This window comes from Galeopterus variegatus, unplaced genomic scaffold (genome assembly GCF_000696425.1).
Source record: "Galeopterus variegatus unplaced genomic scaffold, G_variegatus-3.0.2 Scaffold30, whole genome shotgun sequence".
Lineage (NCBI taxonomy): Eukaryota > Metazoa > Chordata > Mammalia > Dermoptera > Cynocephalidae > Galeopterus > Galeopterus variegatus.
The window spans coordinates 410,571-429,585 of record NW_007726141.1 but is presented as its reverse complement, the minus strand read 5'-3'; the positions used below and the strand labels follow the sequence as shown (position 1 = coordinate 429,585).

The window sequence follows — 19,015 nt, the reverse complement described above, 5'->3', positions numbered from 1 at the left end:
ACTAAATATTTAATTCATTTATGGAGGTAGTAGACAAGAAGTTACAGGAAAGTTCTTCTAAATATTTCCAAAAAATAAGACAAGTCAAAATTTTCTATTTTTGTCTTTGCAACAACAATAAAAGTATTAATTAATGTTTTTATTTAAAAATATGAATTTGAATTCCAAACCACTATCAATACAACCTATCATAATTAAATTCAGAGAAATAAATTCCATTACTGAAAGAAAATCATATCTTTGTATTAAGGTTATTTTCACATTAGGGTGCTCTCACATGTTATCCTGATTATGAGTTGGAAAAGTCTGTTATCATTTTTTTAATGTATTTTGCCTGTTAGTCACAAAAATAAAAAGGGATCCAAAAAATATTAAATTATCTTGAGTCAATAGGATCTCACAAAATTTATTTGAATTCTTACTAAAAAATATTTCCATTGTCACTATGGCACATTGGCTGAAACTGACATTTCTCTGACTCATATATTTATCTCAAATCAGATGGCTAATGGAAGAGCTATTGTATTCCCATGAAACAAACATAATGTGTTATTAATTGTTAGCATTAACAGAAATTACACTTTTGAATTTTCAATATTAAAGCAACTAGGGAGATTTATTTTTAAAGCCAACATATTCTTAAGAATTTGGTTATTTTTCTTTGTTCAATTCTCTATAATTTAAATCAAGATTACTCCTTTGTTGGAACAAGAGTTAAACACATCCTGAAGAACATTGTTTTGGACATCTTGTGGAGCAAATATAAATTCAATTTAAAATTAATATCCCTGTAATTTTTTTCCTTGAATATCTCCACTGCAGTTTACAATAATACCATGTTTTTCCCACTTAGAAAAAATGCTAAAAACTTTAGATTTTTGTTTTGTTGTTGACTGTCTAATGAAAGGGAACCATTACATTCCGCATTGGCCAAGTCACAGCTAGAATATTATGCTGAATTCTAAGTAGCATTTCTAGTATAAAATTAATAAACAAAAATATGTGGAGAAAAGGGTAACAATATAGTGAGTGTCTTGAAATACATACTACTTGGGATTGAGCATCCAAGAGAATTTAGAAAACATTAAACCTATTTTCAAATATACGAAATACTGTCATATAAAACATGAAAACTGGTTCAGCATTTCTAAGTAGTCATGGCTTTAGATTGCTCCAGAAGTAAAATTTATTTTGAAAGAAATGCTAGTTTTTTTTCCAGCTTTACTGAAGTATAATTGTTATGCAAAATACTGCACAGAATTAATGTATACAATTTGGTGAGTGTGGATATATGTATATATTTGTGTTACAATCACTGCAATCCAGGTAATGGATGTATCTATCACCTCCAACAACAACAACAAAAAATTCCAAAAGTTCTATATAAATCATGAGTGCTCAAATTATTTTTTTAAAAAAACCGCATTTTTATATACTTTATTTCTGCATTATAACTCATATTTTTTGTTTCTTTGAGAAAAATAGCATGTACGAATACTCTGTACAAACTATTTTGAAAGCATTAGTTTAGCTCAAATATATTTTGGTAATAAGGCAAAAGTAAATAAAATGGGAGGGCTATATCCCAAATGCTATATAAAATTAAAAGTTGAAGAGATGAATACTTTTATATTAATTACTATTACTCAATAAAGTTTATTGTTTAACTCATAAAATGTAATTGTTTAATAATTACCTTGATGTTGTAAAAATGCCATATACTAGTGTTGTCCTTGGATTATCAGTTTCCAGCAAAAACACATCCTCTATAAAAAGGAAAACATCATTCTTTTAAAGTTCCCAGATATTAACTGCATTTTTAAATTTACCCTAGGGAAATAATTTTAACTATAAAAAAGTACTATTCAGAAACATATTCCTATAGCACCATTATAATTGGTAAACAACTGGTGAAGTAAATTAAATAACCTATTATTCATACACTAACTGGATTATGGAGACTTTGTATCCCTATGGCAACTATGCTAATGAAATAATAAGTGGAAAAAATACAATGATATATAATATGAACTAGAACCAGGTAAACCTTACAGCTATACACCAGAATACAAGAAAAAGATTAATAGTGAGTGTCCTGGGTAGCAAAGCTGTAGAAATTTTCTGATTGCTTCTTTGTTTCTGTATTTTCTAAATATTCTTTAATGATTACAAATTACTTTCCAAATTTAAAAAATATTACAAATCTCAATTTCTTTTTGACCTAGGTTAGAAGTTGAAAAATGGAAGAAAATCTTTTCACAGTGACTTTTTTCACATATAAAATAAGACTTATTTTTGGCTTATGGTCAAAATTGCTGGTGATCTTTTTATTTAACAGATAGTTTCTCTAATAACAAAACATTCAAGTATAGTAAGGCAAAGTTAAAGGTATTTATAAAAAGTACAATAACAATAATAAATAACAAAACACAAAAATAGATTTCTGCTAAAAACCTCAATTAATAATCGGATGTTATATAAGAAATATCTGGATTTACTGACAATTTTGTAAATATTCTTGCTGAGGAATACAAAGAAAGATGTATTTATTTTAAATTAACAATACATTCAAATGACCTCTTAAGTAATAAATTAATAACTACTGGCCTTTTTTATGTGAATAGAGGCTGACAATGTCTGGCTCTCTCTAAAGAACAAGAAAGACTGAAATATAAACATACTTACAAACAATTTTGGGGGAAATAATGAATGACTAGGCTATATCACAAAATGATACTTAGAACTTTTTTCTTGAAAAGCTTATACAAAAAACTTCAACGTAATGGTTTTGAGAAGAACTATCTATCTCTGGTTTATAACTTGGAATACTTAAAGTTTTCCATATTGTAATACAGTTTTATTGCTTACTTCATCAACCACCTCAACATCTGATAATACTGAACATTTTACGTTTTAACGGGATAAGGAGAAAAAAAGTCATTCTAAATGGTACTTAGATAATACGACACTATAATCTGTACCAAGTTATTCTGATGAAAGAGAACTGTTTCCTGCTAGAAAGGTATCAGACTGTTCTTATTTGACCTGGAAACTACAAGTCCCCTCATGTCACTGAGTATACTTAGTCCCAGGGTCACCAAACAGAACTAAGTCTGCTAATTTCTACTCTGACATGTTTCCATCGAAACTCTATTCTGCTCATTAGCTGCAATAGTAAAAATATGTAGCCATATTCTCATAAAGATCAATCTTAAATTAGAATATTAGACATTCTAATATACATGAAATACATATTCATTTATAAAAGCATGATCCTATCATTACCTACATATAAATTATACAAGCACCCTTCTCTTTTTCTCATACACACATACATGCTCATTCATATATTACGGTTAATTCTATGAACTAAATGTTCCAGCAGTGCATTCAGGGGCAAAATAGATATTAAAAATGCTTAAGGAAATTTATAACAGTATCCAGATCATTGATTCAGATTGGCACATTATTTATGCTAAAAATAATTTTAAAAATTTCCTCTTCTGAGAGGTCATTAAAACATATAAACCTTACAAGCTCTTTTCTGGATACATTTTCAATGTCACATCTATGTACCTAATTCATCAAAGTGTGTTTCTGGGCCATCTTCATCTGTTACCGAGCACACCAGCCTCGCTTTTAAGAAGGTGGTCCACTTGTTGACAAGGCTACGCAGTCCGCCAGTGTCATTCTGAAACGATTTTGTAAACATAATTCAGATTGCTTAAATAACTATTGAACGTTTATTACTAGTGGATTTGTTATAAGCTGAAGAATGGAAGTGTTAACCACATCTGCACATCAATAGTTAAAGAGGAATATTTAAGATCTATAGTATTTTACAAAATAGCTACAGTTATACAATTGTTCTCTTATATAGCATCAGCTGGAAATCAATAAAATAAAAAATATATGTCCTAATTTTACCAATCTATGATGGAAATATTGATAAAGTGTTACGAGAATAAATGATTGAATTTGCCTTTTTTGATAACTCATTGTCTTCAATATGAACATAAGTTACTGTACACAGCGAAGCTTGCAGAGTCTACTGTGGTCAGGAGACTGGGTATATCCTTACACCAAATGGTCCCCAACAGTTTTATTTTTCCTCCTTCATTTCTGTGCATTATAACTTAAACCTCAGTATTTCTAATTGTATGCTTTATTACACATATTTCTTTGGCCAGGGGGAATGGCACTTGGATCATTCACACACAGTCTCTACTGAGGACATATTTTTCTCTCTGTCCAGATGCCTTTCTCTGCTTCTGCTGGTTTTGCTACCTTGTTCCAAACGACTGAGAAACAGCTGAGCTCCATGATCAGTGGAATATTGTAATATTTAAAGATAAATTTTTAAACACTAAACCCTTTAAGAAATATGTTTTCACAAAGGATGCTAATTAAAAATAAGGCAGGACAAATCTGTAAAACTCCTATATGAGAGGACATCATAATTTTTTTTTTGAGTTGCTATATATACTTACTGTTGATACATGAGACCATTTGGTTACTGTTTATAATAAGAATTGTATTTTACAAAGGCATTTCTTAATTTCACTATTTATAGGAAGTCTGTCAATAATTACCTTTTAGTGAGATTTTGCTGGATTTTATTCACAAGAATTGTTTTGTTTTTTTCAGTAATATACAATTTAGCTATTTGTTTTAATACCAATGCATTAAACAGACATGCAAAAATTAGTCAAAACTGTTTATCTGTTTAAAACCACAACCAAAATATTTCCTCAAATTAAGATTTTTACTGAAATATGGTATACTTTTCTCATGTGACTGATGAAAATAAACATTATTTTATATGTCTCCTCTCTATTTTATTTATTTGTAAAAGTAGATAATAAACGTGGAAGATAAACTATTAGAAAAATGGAAACATATTTACATAATTTGAATTTCTTAGTCTTTCTTCACATTAGAACACACTAATACTCACAGGACATATTCTAGCAATCATGGAATGAATCTGTTTTGTGCTCCTGTTGTTGTCAGTCAATTTCTCCTTGAAGAAGAAGTACACCTTAGCATCATTCGGATCCGTGCCATCTGGGATGACATGGGCATCCACAAACATAGGTTCTGGAACAAAACAGAAAGACTATATACTCATGATGAAAATCCATCTACTGTTCATCCGAGTGGACCACAGGCACATACCTTCACCATCTTTAGTACAGAAGAACAATTCAATGCTTATAGGCAAAATGTCTCAAAGCAGTAATTGTACTCACTGAACATACTGCATTTGGAATGTCAAGTACCACAAAGTATAGCTGTAATATAATGGTTTAAACTATTTTTCTCTGCAATACATTCTGGAAGTACAGTAAATGCAAAAATTCTTTGTGCGCTGATGAGTTTTAAAAAATTGAAAAGCTTTTCTCTCCCAGTGATTTCCCATGGAATCTGATGGATGTTTTATTGAAAAAATGTTTGTTTTCAAAGTGGTTTTCAATCTAGTGCATATAAACTCAAATCCATTGAAGCAGAATGAGGAATTCAGAGTCCAAGATCTGAAAAACATATTTTTCTTAAAATACAGCATATGAAATGAACGGGAAATTTTCAAGGAAAAATGTAGTCATTTGAAGACATACAGGGTTTCCTTATTTCAAGAACAGAACAACTTTTAGAAAGCTCTACTTCCAGATGTACTGGAGGAATAATTTGAAGAAGTGAACAGACAATCAATGCTTTCTTGTGCTGGTCTATCAGTGAAACAGGATGCGTAACTGTGGTGATTCATACTTAACAGTGCAATGTTAAGTGAATTGCCAAACTTAAGGTCAGCTAGAAATTTTTTCCCAGGGTGAACTGACAAGGATCTTAGTCGTTTCTTCCTCCTCTAAACAACAGCAACTGATTGAAATCATACAGTAAAACCAAATGAATACTTTTGTTTTTTGGTGTGAACTCTGTATGACCCCAAGAACTGGAGACAGTTGAATACCTATAATCATAAATTTATTAAACCAATGATTTCTATTGAATGTTAGACAAATTATGAAAAATAATAAATATTAGTTTTATAATTTTAGAATCTAAGTATAAAACAGTTGGAGTTTCTGACAATATCCTATTCATTATATCTAAATGTCATAAATTTAAGATAATTTTTAGATTTGGCATTATTAAAATACATAGCAGATTAAATGAAATAAAAAGCATATTTAATTATAATATGTTAAAATTAAACAACTGGAGAAGATGCTTGGGTAGTGGCGTATATGAGGAACATCAATGTCACTTTTTTCACTTATTTATTCATATTCTTATGATAATTGTATCATGATAAAATAAAGAATTGGAATATGAAATAATATTAAATATGGGCTATTCCAATTATTTATTCTAAATCTTTTTAAATCATAGAGTTAAAATTCATTTTACTTATGTCATGGCCTGATATTTTAATTTTTATTTATTTTTACTAGTTGTCATTATGGAATTAAATAAGTCAGTTTAAAGCATGATATTAAAAAATGCATAAAATGTTTTCTTACCACTTAGCCATTTGGAATTGTGTTGATCAGTTCTGACTGCATTCCTCTTGGTTAAACTTCGAAAAATAGCAGCATCTGTCCCCATGAAATCTATATACATTCCAGAGAAAAGCTCCTCATCTATGAAAAAGTAAGAAAATGTCAATAGAAATTTAAATGGTTTTTTAAAGCTATTTTAAAATTCAAGGAGAGTTTATTTATTATTAGATCATCATACATATTACAGAATGTTTGTAATTATTAATTGGTTTCCATTGTCCTCCAAATCAAAAAAATAAGATAAATTCTAATCTGGTCTCATTATTGCCTGTATGATTACTACTACATATTTTTAAAAATCAAGCTCCCAAATAACTTTATTCTATGTAGAAATAAAAATTCCTGTCTGTACTTAATTATACTAAATGCTGGTGTGTATATAGTGTGTATTGGAGACAAGAAAATAGCTTAACTATTTATTTAAAAAACAATGTAAGAGTCAGAAAACCTGTTTTCTAATTTAGGCAATCACTAATAAACTGGGAATTACAGTGAAGTCATTTAACACCCTGAGTCTCAATCTTCTCATCTATAAAATATGGGAATTGGATTATAATCTCAAAAATTCTTATCACATTAAAAATTCTATGATTTTCTTCAATGAATTGAACATAATAGTTTTATCATCATCATTATTATTAAATGACATGGAGGCCACATTAAAATGGTCAAAATACTATTAATGAATAAAAGATTTAATCATTCAAAGCATATATTTTGACCTTTGGTACTAGAAGTTTCTCAGATAAACAAAGCACTGCTCTTTCTATTACAACACAGCTGTAAAAAATAGAATATAGTGACAAGAAGAGATATATTTAAAAATTAAAATAAATGTCATTATTAACAGTAGAATGAGACATTTTTATCTTTATATACATAACATTAGATATAAAACTTATTTTTGAAGATCCGTATTACTTTTCATCCTAGTAAGAAGCAGTAAACTTTGAATTGGTAGAAGCAATGTGACCCTTGAGTATAAAACAGTAGCTAAATACTTATTTTAAAAAGAATCAAACTTATTAGTCTGGCTCACAAAGCAGTCATGCAGCTGTGTTCTTTGATCGATGTTGTAGGATTACTCCCCTGGCTACCTTCAGACTGTGGTCGTTTTGGCAGACTGGAACGTTCTGAAGCACTCTAAGCTACTGTTTAGTAATAAGCAATACCAGTTGGCCCAGCATAGAAAGGACAATGGAATGTTTCTCATAAGTGCTCACCAGGTTAGAACCGGATCCCTATCAGTTAGCAAGCTGGTGTGTTGGGCATTTTTGTGTTGGGCATTTTGTTGCTCAGCTCTCCTTTATTAGCAGGAGTCCAAAGCCCATGGAAACAGATTATAGGGAGATAACAAAAATGCGCATGAAGGCATTTTTGAGCAATTTAGTTGCTTTAAAGTTCTGTGAAAATTCGTGAAACATATACAACGTAGATTTAGCTGTTAAATTGAGATAGCATTCTAATTAATTATTTCACGTTTTGGTTATACCCTATTAACCATACGATTATGGATTATAGATTGATTAGCATGGGTACCAATTATTAGATCTGTTTCCAAGAAGAAAAGGAAAGAAAACATATTCAGATGTTGGTGTATGGCAGGGAGGGCTAATTCTAATCCTACTGCATATCACTTTATTAGTTATGTCTTAAACATTACACAAGCTGCATGTCCAATTATCTTCATTTCCTGTCTTAAGTTCCTGGTAATTTTAATAGCAGGTTAGAAAGTTTCTGCTTTATTTTGTAGCAATAAGAAATTATTTAATTAATGTCACTTCGGAAAGAATTTTATTTGAGAGGAATATTTTTTTTTTCTTCCAGAATTCCTTTGCAGGGTTTTATGCAAAAATAAACTTGTGCCTTCTAACTTTAATCCAAAAATATTTGTTTTCCAATTGTACTTCCACTGAGCAGAAAAGCTTCATAAGGTTTATGATAGGTTCTTTAAAAGATAACATCCGACTTCTTTGCCCTACAACAATGACCACATATAGCAAAAGAATACAGAACTTCCACAATGGGTTGGATACCACAACTCTTTTGTGAAATTTGGAATTCTATAACTATTAAAATTCTATTTGGAATTCCTAGACTATTAAACAATTTATGAAAGTTTAGCAAGAAAATATATAATGCCTTATTCTAACTTTTTGTCCTAAACAATATTCAATGAGATAAAACTCCAGTATTAGTATGTTAAACACACCTGTGAAGTTTATTTTCATAGCACTTGAAATAAATAAAAACTATATATATTTAACTACTGTCATATACATCATACAGTTTCTAAAGGTGAATATAATTTTCTTCCTAATGGAAAAAAGACTTTCCAAAACTGCTTATATTAAATAATATTTGGAAACATTTGAAACAATCCTGCATCAGACATAATTGAATAGCCAGTATTTTCAAGGCTTTCTAACTTTTTGTCCTAATAATCTATTTTTGGCTCCTCCCTACCCAATCTGAATGACCATATGGAAATAATTTGCTGGATAACTTCTAACCTCACATTTTAGTCAGTGCTGGGTGTACCTCTGTTAATTTATTTTCCAGATATGAGAAGGAAAGATAAGTTTCCTACTTAAATGGATCAAAGTAAGCATTTTGAAGACAATAATTATTTTTTCACCTGTTCTATTGTCAAAAGATGAAATTTTACTACTGACAGTACATAAAGAAAGCAAAGAGGAAAAGCATTTACTATACTGTACATTTGACATACTGAAATTCAAGATTTGCCCCCACAGTCAATTCATATTCTAGAAGTGTCTTAATTAACCAGAAGAGAATGTCTTTTAAGTGAGTCATAAAAAGGCATCTGATGATTGAGATTCAAAAACAAATTGATTGGTCAATGTATGTATCAGCAAGCGATTGAGTCTGCTGCTTAACTGGTGTCTTACAGAAAGTGAGAAAATAAAAAAGTGACTTTATCACCACCAGATTTTTCGTATGGCAACCATTAGACAACCCATAGAGAATACACTGGAATGCACTTTTTATTTCTTTCAATTGAAAGAAATACCATTTTTAATTATTTGTAAAAAAGTACTAAAACATGATGAAAAATGTGTAATAATATCAGAAAAACAACTACAGAAAACACTGAAAACTACTTTATAATATATATATAAACAATTTTGTAAATGATTAGCTTGCTCTAAGAATGACAGAACTGTCATATTAGATGAAAAGACACATGCTTATCATTTAATTATAAATATTCCTAAAAATGAGAAATTAAATTCTCAATTTTCAGCTGAAAAATTCTTCCTATTATTTTAATTATATACCATTATCCATGCAACCATCCAAAATGGACATACCATACCATGTTAATTTTCTTTGTTATTTTATATTTTCCCCTCCCTCTTTTATTTTCTACTTACTGATCATAACAGACACCGTGTTCACATTGGGGTTGAAAGAGCAGCGTCCTTTTCCGGATTCACACTTGGAATCAATCATGAAAACCTGGTCCTTTATTATAGATAAAATTAAAATTGTAGTAACAATAACTTATTTACTTAAAACAACTGTTTAGTAAAACAAAGGACCATCAAAAATAATAAGCTTTGAACTTGGTTGCTTCTCCTTCCCAATTCACTATATTAAAACTCACTTGGCCTGTAAGAAGAATCTATCTGTAAATTACAAGCTAACCTCAGCTGGGCTAGCTCTCATCCTATGACATGCCCCACAGACCTGATTCAAGAAGGAGTTCTCAAACCAGCATTAGCAAAAGTCTCTTGGAAATAAAGAATCATTATAAATCTGAACTAGATGTGTTGAACATTGACCAAAAGAAGAAAACTGTTCACAGAGGAACAATGTATGTAAGAGTACAATATTTCCAAAATAAAGCTTTTTTAAAAAATAAAATTTTATGTTACTGCTTAATTTTGTTATTCAAAGCATTATAAAAGATTCAAAAAATAATTCACAATTTAAATTAAAAATGTATCACTTATTCATTTATTTAACCAAAATTTATTGAGCATCTATTGTGTTTCAGACACTGACTAGACATTGTAGAGACAGTAAACAAAATATACAAAAATCTTTGTCCTTCAGTAATTAGTAATCTAATGAGGAAGACAGATATTTAAGAGATTAAATAAGTAAAATATGGAGTGTATTAGATGGTGCTTGGTGTTTAATAGAAAAATAAACCAGGGAAAGGGAATTGGGAAGACCATGAATTGGAGTAAAAGGTTCAATCTGAAATATGGCAGTCAGTGTAGCCTCACTGAGAGGGGACACCTTGTCACTATAAATATTTGCCTTTTTCTTATATTTTCCTTTTTCTGATATAAAGTCAGTACAAGCCACTACTAAAATTCAAAGGGAAAAATGACCAGTTTTGTAGGTTGCATCATATGATGGATGGCCTTAATTAGTAAGCTAAGGTTTTTGAAAATTATCCTGAAAGAAACATGGACTCATTAATATTGTGAGTGTGGAAACAATAGGATCAATACTGTGCTCTAAGAAGGTTGGACCTTATCTTCAGTTTTAAGAAGACTGAGAATGGGAATGTATAAAAAAAGATAATGGATTCAAGACAATATGAGATTAGTTTTCTATTGCAGTAGTCAAGGATTTAGATAATAACCGAATACACCATAATCTCAGTGGTCAGGGTAAGAGCAGTAAAGATGTAAGAGAATTTGTATATTGACAATCAACAGAGCCTGACAGTCAACTGAAGTTGGTTGTAGTTCAGAAAGGTGAAGAAAACAAAGATGATTCTAAAGTTTTGACTCCTTGAAGAAAGTAAAACTAGTTCACTTTTGTTATTTGTAGTTTGATCTACTTCAGGACATCCCTGAGGCAACAGGGAATGATAAAACTTGAAAAGAATCACAGTCCTCTAGCCTGAAAACATCCTACAACATAATCCTTTTCAATGAATTCACTCTATAGATGATGACAATATGACTTGCCCAAGACCATGTTGCTAAAGGGTGTCAAAAACAAAATTCAAATTCAGTCTCCTGACTCCTAGCTACATCTACTTTCCAAAAGTTTCAATTTATGTAATGACTAAGCTCAATAAATAATTGTAAAGATGAGGAGAAATAAAATTTAGTAAGCCTGATTGTGGTTCTAGAGCCACAGATATATTGCAAATAAGTGAGAGTTGGCCCTGCAGAAATTGAGGAGATTGTTTAGATACCATTGGCTCTCCACTGACCCACTCCTCCAGTGCACAGCATCCTCATACACAATCATCATCTAGATCTTGTCACCACCAGGAAAACTTGTGGTCTACCTTGATAATCACTAACTCAAGCATCAGGAAGTAATTCTTGAAACCTGTCTTCTAAGAAATCCTCTCTACTTCTCACCAGTTTATCAGCCTTTTCTGTTCTTGATTTAATAACAAATATAGGGTTCATGTTTTTTAATTTCAATAAATTTTTGCCAAAAATATTAAGTTCCTCAAATGCATGACCTTTTTTATTGCATCCACATCCTTGAAAGACATATTTATCTACATTCTCCATACTTGCTCCAAACTACTAAGCATTTTGCAGAAAGTAACCCCAAAAAAGTAATCTACAGTAATTCAACATATAGATTTGTGATCACCAACCCAAAACAGACCCTCTGCAGTGCTCAGCAACCTCTCGAGAATGCTCTTGTTAACTGGTTCTTCAATCAAAAATTTCAAGCCTTTGCCACTGTAGTCAAATCCCATTTTTTACTTCCTAACTTATTCTCAGCTCATATTATTGCCACTTTACAGAGAAAATGAAGCCCTTAAATAAAACATCTTTAACTTCTCACTACCAAAGGTTAGTGTGTGTATATATATATATATATATATATATATATATATATATATACACACACACACACACACCTGTACACACACACACACACACACACACCCCTATCCACTGAAACATGAAAGGAACTACTATTCTTACTTTGAGGCCAATCCTTCAACCAGTGCTTTGGAGTTCATCTTATCCAGGCTTCTTAGGCACCTTATACATTCCACGATCCCTTCTGTTTCTTTGCTATATAATTTCAGCTTATTAATTAATCCTTTAATTAAAGTCATTTAAAAATCCCTTCAGTTCCCACACATCACTCTTCTTATGAATCGTATTTCTCAAAGAATCACATACATACCCATCACCATTTTCTGACTCCTTACTTTCTTCTCCATACACTTTAATTGGGCATTCAGCCTCAATTGCTCTAGTTGAAAACTTTTTGATAAGATTGTTAACAAGCATGGTTCACAATTCAGTTCTTATTTTTTAGACCTCATCTTATTTGAATTCTCAATGATATTCAAGATTGTTGACCACTTCTATTTTTTTGTAAGTGATTTATTTTTATTCCCAGAACCCACACACTCTTGTTTTTTCTCCCTACTTCTCTGGTTGTTTCTTTTAAGTCTTGTTTGCTTGTCACTTTTTCTCCAACTGGCCATTAAAGTTGGGAGACAGGAGATTCTCTAGTCTCAGTCACGTTATTCTTCTCTCCTCATTCTATTCTCTCTCTGTATGATTAAATCTGCACTTTTCTCGGGCTTCAGTTACTCTTATAAAACAATGATTCACAAATTTAGACATCCAGCCTCATGCTCAGCTGCCTATTTTATATTTCTAGTCAGATCTTCAATGGCATCTCAGACTCTACAGGCTCATAATCTTAACCCTGAACACATTCTCTTCATTGTTTCTCATCTCACTTCATGTCAACAATATAATTAAATCCACTAAAAATAAACAAATGAGCAACAAAAGTGTCAACATATATACCATTATATATTTTCATTTACATATCTCACACCAACATCACCTATACTATCCTATACTTTGTGCCTCTCTGTCTCTATTGCTACCACCTGAGCACAATAACCTCTTTCTTGGCCAACTATATAAACTAACTGGCCTCCCCACAGGAGGCCAACCTCTCCTTCCACACCCCAAATCATCTGAAACATAGCACACAAGTGACAAGACAATACTGTGCATGCCATTTTCTGCTCAAGATTGTTCCAGTTACTTCTTTAACAAATGAGAAAGACCAATATCTTTAAGGTAGTCTGCAAGTTTTGACATGATTTTGTTTCTGCCTTTATTCTCATTAAATGAATAATACTTCTGGGTTGAATTAATAGGAGAAAATATTAGGACCAGAAAGAGAGTAGGCAGTGAAAAATTAGAAAGGAAGGCATAGCAAAATGTCCCATGGTCATAGATGTCAATATGGACATTGAAAAATAAAGGGCATGATCAAAAGCATTTAATGTTATAGAATGGCCTAGTAGAAGGGATGCTGTTTGAAGGAATTAATTTGGTCATTGAGGAGCCTTGATTCTTAAACAGTTTTAATTAATGTATGTGAATGAAAGACAATTAGAAAGTTTTAATAAAGACATGGGCAACAAAAGAATAAAAGCTAGAAATTCAGTCTACAAGTCTAAGAAGGTTTGTGATGAAGTGAAAGAGAGAGAAAGACAAGTTCAATAAAAGCCACAGAACCAAGATAATGACTTTAAGGAAAGGAAACATAACCCTATTTTTAAACAGGAAACAAACTGTGGAAAAAAGGGAATGATGATATAAAACAGTGATGAGAGTAAAGAAAATGCACAATTTTCCTTTTGAAGTGGGAGAAAAACTACAAAAACATGCTGAAACAGACTAGATTTGTTATAAATTTTCTTCAAAAAGCATAGGGAATAATTTGGATGCTTATGATATTCTTGGTCACCTGTCATAGGCTCGGTCAGTCAAAGGTAAATTTATCTGCTTGATGATAAGTGGCAGGGTCACAGGCTTAAATGGTACCCATTGTTGAAACAGGTACTATAGAGACATTGGCTAAAATCAACCAGAGTTGAAATGTGGTAAAAGATCCCAAGAATTTGCAGCAACATTAACCAATCACTTTTTTTCCCCCTGATGCTGTATTTACTAGTTTGAAGTCATACTGTACTTGCATTGCTTTATCTTTTTCCAGGAACTGAAGACAAAGAGTGAAGATAGTGGATAGAAGAAAAGAACCATGGTTAGGTCTTGATGTAGCAAAGGTGGACGAAGACTGGTGAAATGCTCTAGGAAAGCTCTGAGTCAGTCCAGCAAAATAATGTAGTGACAGGGTATAAAGAAGGCAAGTGTGTGATACTCCGAACTTGAAGTGGGCTCATAAAATATTCTCTTATAACCAATACATTTCTATGAAGACAGACAGATATTACAAAGCAATCTACATATTCAACACAATCCCTATTAAAATACCAATGGCATTCTTCACAGAAATAGAACAAATGATCTTAAAATTTGTGTGGAACCACAAAAGACTTTGTATAGCTAAAGCAATCTTGAACAAAAGAACAAAGTTGGAGGCATCACACTTCCTGCCTTCAAAATAAAATATAAAGCTATAGTAACCAATACAGCATGGTACTAGCATAAAAACAGACAAATAGATCAATGGGACAGAATAGAGAGCCCTGAAATAAACCCACTCACTTAACAGCCAACTGATTTTCAATAAAGGTGCCAAGAATATACAGCAGGGAAAGGACAGCCTCTTCAATAAACAGTGTTGGGAAAACTGCATATCCACATGCAGAAGATAGAAAGTAGACCTCTATCTGTCTTCATACACAAAAATTAACTCAAAATGGATTAAAGACCTAAATTTAAGACCTGAAATTATGAAACTACTAGAAGAAAACATAGGGGAAATGCTACATGAAATGGGAGTGGGCAACACTTTTTTGAGCAAGACTACAAAGGCACAGGCAACTAAAGCAAAAATACACAAATTGGGACTACATCAAACTAAAAAGTGTGGGCTGGCCAGTTAGCTCTGTTGGTTAGTATACAGCTTTGTAACACCAACATTGAGGGTTTGGATCCCCATGCTGGCCAGCCACACACACACACACACACACACACACACACACACACACACGTAAAAGAAAAAGAAAAAAACTAAAAAAGCTTCTGCAAAGCAAGTGACACTATCAACAAAGTGAAGAGACAACCTACAGAATGGGAGAAAGTGTTTGCAACTACACATCAGACAAGTGGCTAATATCAAGAATACATAAGGGACTCAAACAACTCAACAGCAAAAAGACAAATAACCCAATTAAAAAACAAGCAAGAGACCTAAGTAGACATTTCTCAAAAGAAACATACAAATGGCCAGTAAGTACATGAAAAAATGCTCAAAATACTAATCATTAGGGAAATGCAAATTAAAACCACAATGAGATATCATCTCACATCAGTTAAAATGGCTATTATCAACAAGACAGAAAATAACAAATGCTGGCGAGGATGTGGAGAAGAGGGAACACTCCCACAGTGTTGGTGGGAACATGAATTGGTACAGCCTTTGTGGAAAAAAGTATAGAGATTCCTCAGAGAATTAAATCAGATCTACCTTGAGACCCAGCTATCCCACTACTAGGTACAGACCTAAAGGAAAAGAAATCAATATATCAAAAAGACACCTGCACTCCCATGAACATCCCAGCACTATTCACACATCAATGGATGAATGAGTGAAAAAAAATTGGTATATATACACAATGGAATATATTCAGCTTTAAAAAGAAATGATACCCTATCATTTGAAGTAACATGGATGGAACTGGGAACCATCATGTTAAGTGAAGTAAATCAGGCACAGAAAGACAAATACTGCATGATATCACTCATATGTGGAATCTTAAAAAAAATAATAGAAAATAGTGGGTTTCATAGAAGTAGAGAGTAGAATAAGTGGTTACCAGAGGCTGGTAGAGGAGGTGGATAGAGGGGAGGGAAGGGGGAACTAAAGGATGCACAACCATGCTATCTGCCCTATGTGATTCATTGTGCAGTATATGCATGCATTGAAACAACACACTGTACCCATGAATATGTACAAGTAAATATTAAAATAAAAAAAAGAATGATGGTGAATAATGTCTCACAAATAAAACAGAATAATTAATGACTGCTGCAGCCTAACCTTGCTCACTTTCAAATTGGTTTAGAATAAAATATCTTAATATGGTGTTGGGTGTTGGCAGTAAGTACTACTTCTGGTAATTACAAAATACAGTGTTTCTTATGAAGAAGAAGGAAAATTCTCTCACAATAAAACTCCATGTGGTTATTTTATGCTAGGGATGTTTTATCCTAAACTAAACTAAAATAAATATTTCAGATGTTTGATAAAACTGTGCAGTTCTATATTTACATTGTGGTTTATATACTACAGATATATAAAAATGATATTATGGTAAAAATCTGGCTAGAATTGACTATCAAGGAAAACATATAAAGCTTAAAAATCATAACCCTTTTTATACCTAAATTAGCTCTTAAAATGTTCACATATTCTTCAAAAGATTAAATTAATTAATAAAAATGCTTCCCCTTTGAAACATATCTTTTGAAGTGAGACTAAAGTAGCTCATTTTCAGCAAAGTGATTATAATTTATTCCATGCTGGTTTTCCAAAGCAGATTATTTCTTGGACAGACCTTCCAATTAAGTCTTAAAGTGCATAGCAGGCAATTTGTGCATGGGAAAATGATTTTATTTGAAATCTGTGCTCTGAAAACTGCTATGCTATTGTTGGCCTCTACAGTGACTGCACAGACTTCAGGGGAGTGTCTGACAGATTGCAGACGTCTGAGGCAGTAGTTTATTTAATCAGTTGATCATAGGCATGTGGTTCTAATGACAAGCTCAATGCAGCCAACTGTATTCTTTCAAGATGCATAACTTTACTTTTCCTTTAAGAATTTTAATATTTCATAGGATCTTGAACCACATTTGGAAATGCTTTAATTTGGGGTCAAATTATAATTACTGAGTTATTTTTAAATAACTTTTTATTCATCAAAATATATGTGTGTACATTACATGCCTAAAAAAAGAAATATAATAATAAAGGAATACACTGAGAATTACTGTCCAACTATATTACTGCTAAAGTAGATTAATTCTTGTTAAAGGAAAATAAACCTTATAAGGTACATCCGTAGCAATATTTCATTGTTTTCACAACTCTAACCTCTAAAATTGAATGAAAACATTATTTAAGAACTGACATTTCTAGTCTTAAGTTGCATAATGAAATCAAATCAAGATGGTCTGAAAGAATTACATCTTTAGAATAATTATATTAAATAAAACAAAAAATTTGGCTAAAAGAATGATGAAAACCTGTTTTGGTCTAATGCATATTCTCCTTAGTCAACAGCTGTGGACTGAGATGGTAAACTCAGTCTTAAATATCATAGGCGAAGTTCAACCAGCCTTGTATTCAGCTATACGTTAGTTATATATTTGAATAGTCTTCAGCAAACACCACATCACAATACCCTATATCATTTTAACTTATGTAAGAATGAAGCTAGAATAGCCCAGGGTAGGGCAATATTGTTCTAACGTGAAATATGATTTATTAATTATATAATGTTCTTTTCAACAAAGACACTTGCTTCATGCATCTCAGAATGGTTTACTAAACTTGAAAGATGAATAAGAAATTAAAATCGATTTGAGAAGGCAAGTTTATATTATAATATTTCTATAATTTGAAACAAATATTATCAGTGTTTTATGTTTAAAATATATGAAATTACAACATTTTTCTTTTTTTTACAGCTTTCCATTTAGAAACATATATATGCTAATATATATATACAATATACTAAAACTATATATAGTTGTCTTCAATCAATATACATAGAGAGATTTTTTTAGTTGAAGGCAAAAGGCTATACTTTCTTTACCTTGGCAGAAAGGAAGAGAATGTAAGATACTTTGTGTTTAAAGGGCATTAAAATATTTTACGAATATTGATATTTCCAAGTTTTTACTCTATATACAGTTTCAAAAATCTTCAACACTAACATCAAAACTAAAATTGTTAAATTTTTACACTTACTTCTGATCTCCTTCCTCTGTTCAAATAAGTACAGACTGGACTGAAAGCACCACTCCCGCAGACATACAGATGAGTGCGATTGAAAGTCTGGATTACACGGACGAAATTCCCACAACCATGCTAAAAGAATTGGTAAATAAGCAGTTAGTAACTCAATGACTTGTATTGCTATTTCTACCAGCTATATTAACTTAAGGTTTTGTATGGTAGGTAGCAATGGGGTGACATAAGCTCTTGACATATTATTCCATATCTTTGAGAAATTATGTGTGTACCTCATAAAGGTAGTTTCAGAACACTCAACTAATTTGTGGAAGGACTAAACCAAGTATTAAGATTTGGTGCCACTGAAGCAAAACAATGACTAAGGAACAGCCAGAAAAATATGACAGAAACAGTCATTCAATAAATAATTTACTGAGGAACTACTATATGTCAGGTTATTGTTTAACCTTTCGGACATCCTCTGAACAAAACAGACACAAATCTCTGCCCTCATAAAACTCACTCGA

The 19,015-nt window shown here is 31.6% G+C and overlaps 1 protein-coding gene across 1 annotated transcript in view; it reads right to left on the bottom strand.

The window, feature by feature from the left end:
• Positions 1–19,015, bottom strand: part of SEMA3C (sema domain, immunoglobulin domain (Ig), short basic domain, secreted, (semaphorin) 3C) — a 159,379-nt gene that overhangs the window by 48,610 nt on the left and 91,754 nt on the right. The window contains exons 5-10 of the mRNA XM_008569975.1: positions 18,504–18,623; positions 9,962–10,052; positions 6,525–6,644; positions 4,958–5,100; positions 3,577–3,691; positions 1,697–1,766 (exon numbers count right to left, since the gene is read on the bottom strand). Coding sequence (XP_008568197.1) covers positions 1,697–1,766; positions 3,577–3,691; positions 4,958–5,100; positions 6,525–6,644; positions 9,962–10,052; positions 18,504–18,623 — 659 coding nt within the window. The remainder of the gene's footprint in view (positions 1–1,696; positions 1,767–3,576; positions 3,692–4,957; positions 5,101–6,524; positions 6,645–9,961; positions 10,053–18,503; positions 18,624–19,015) is intronic.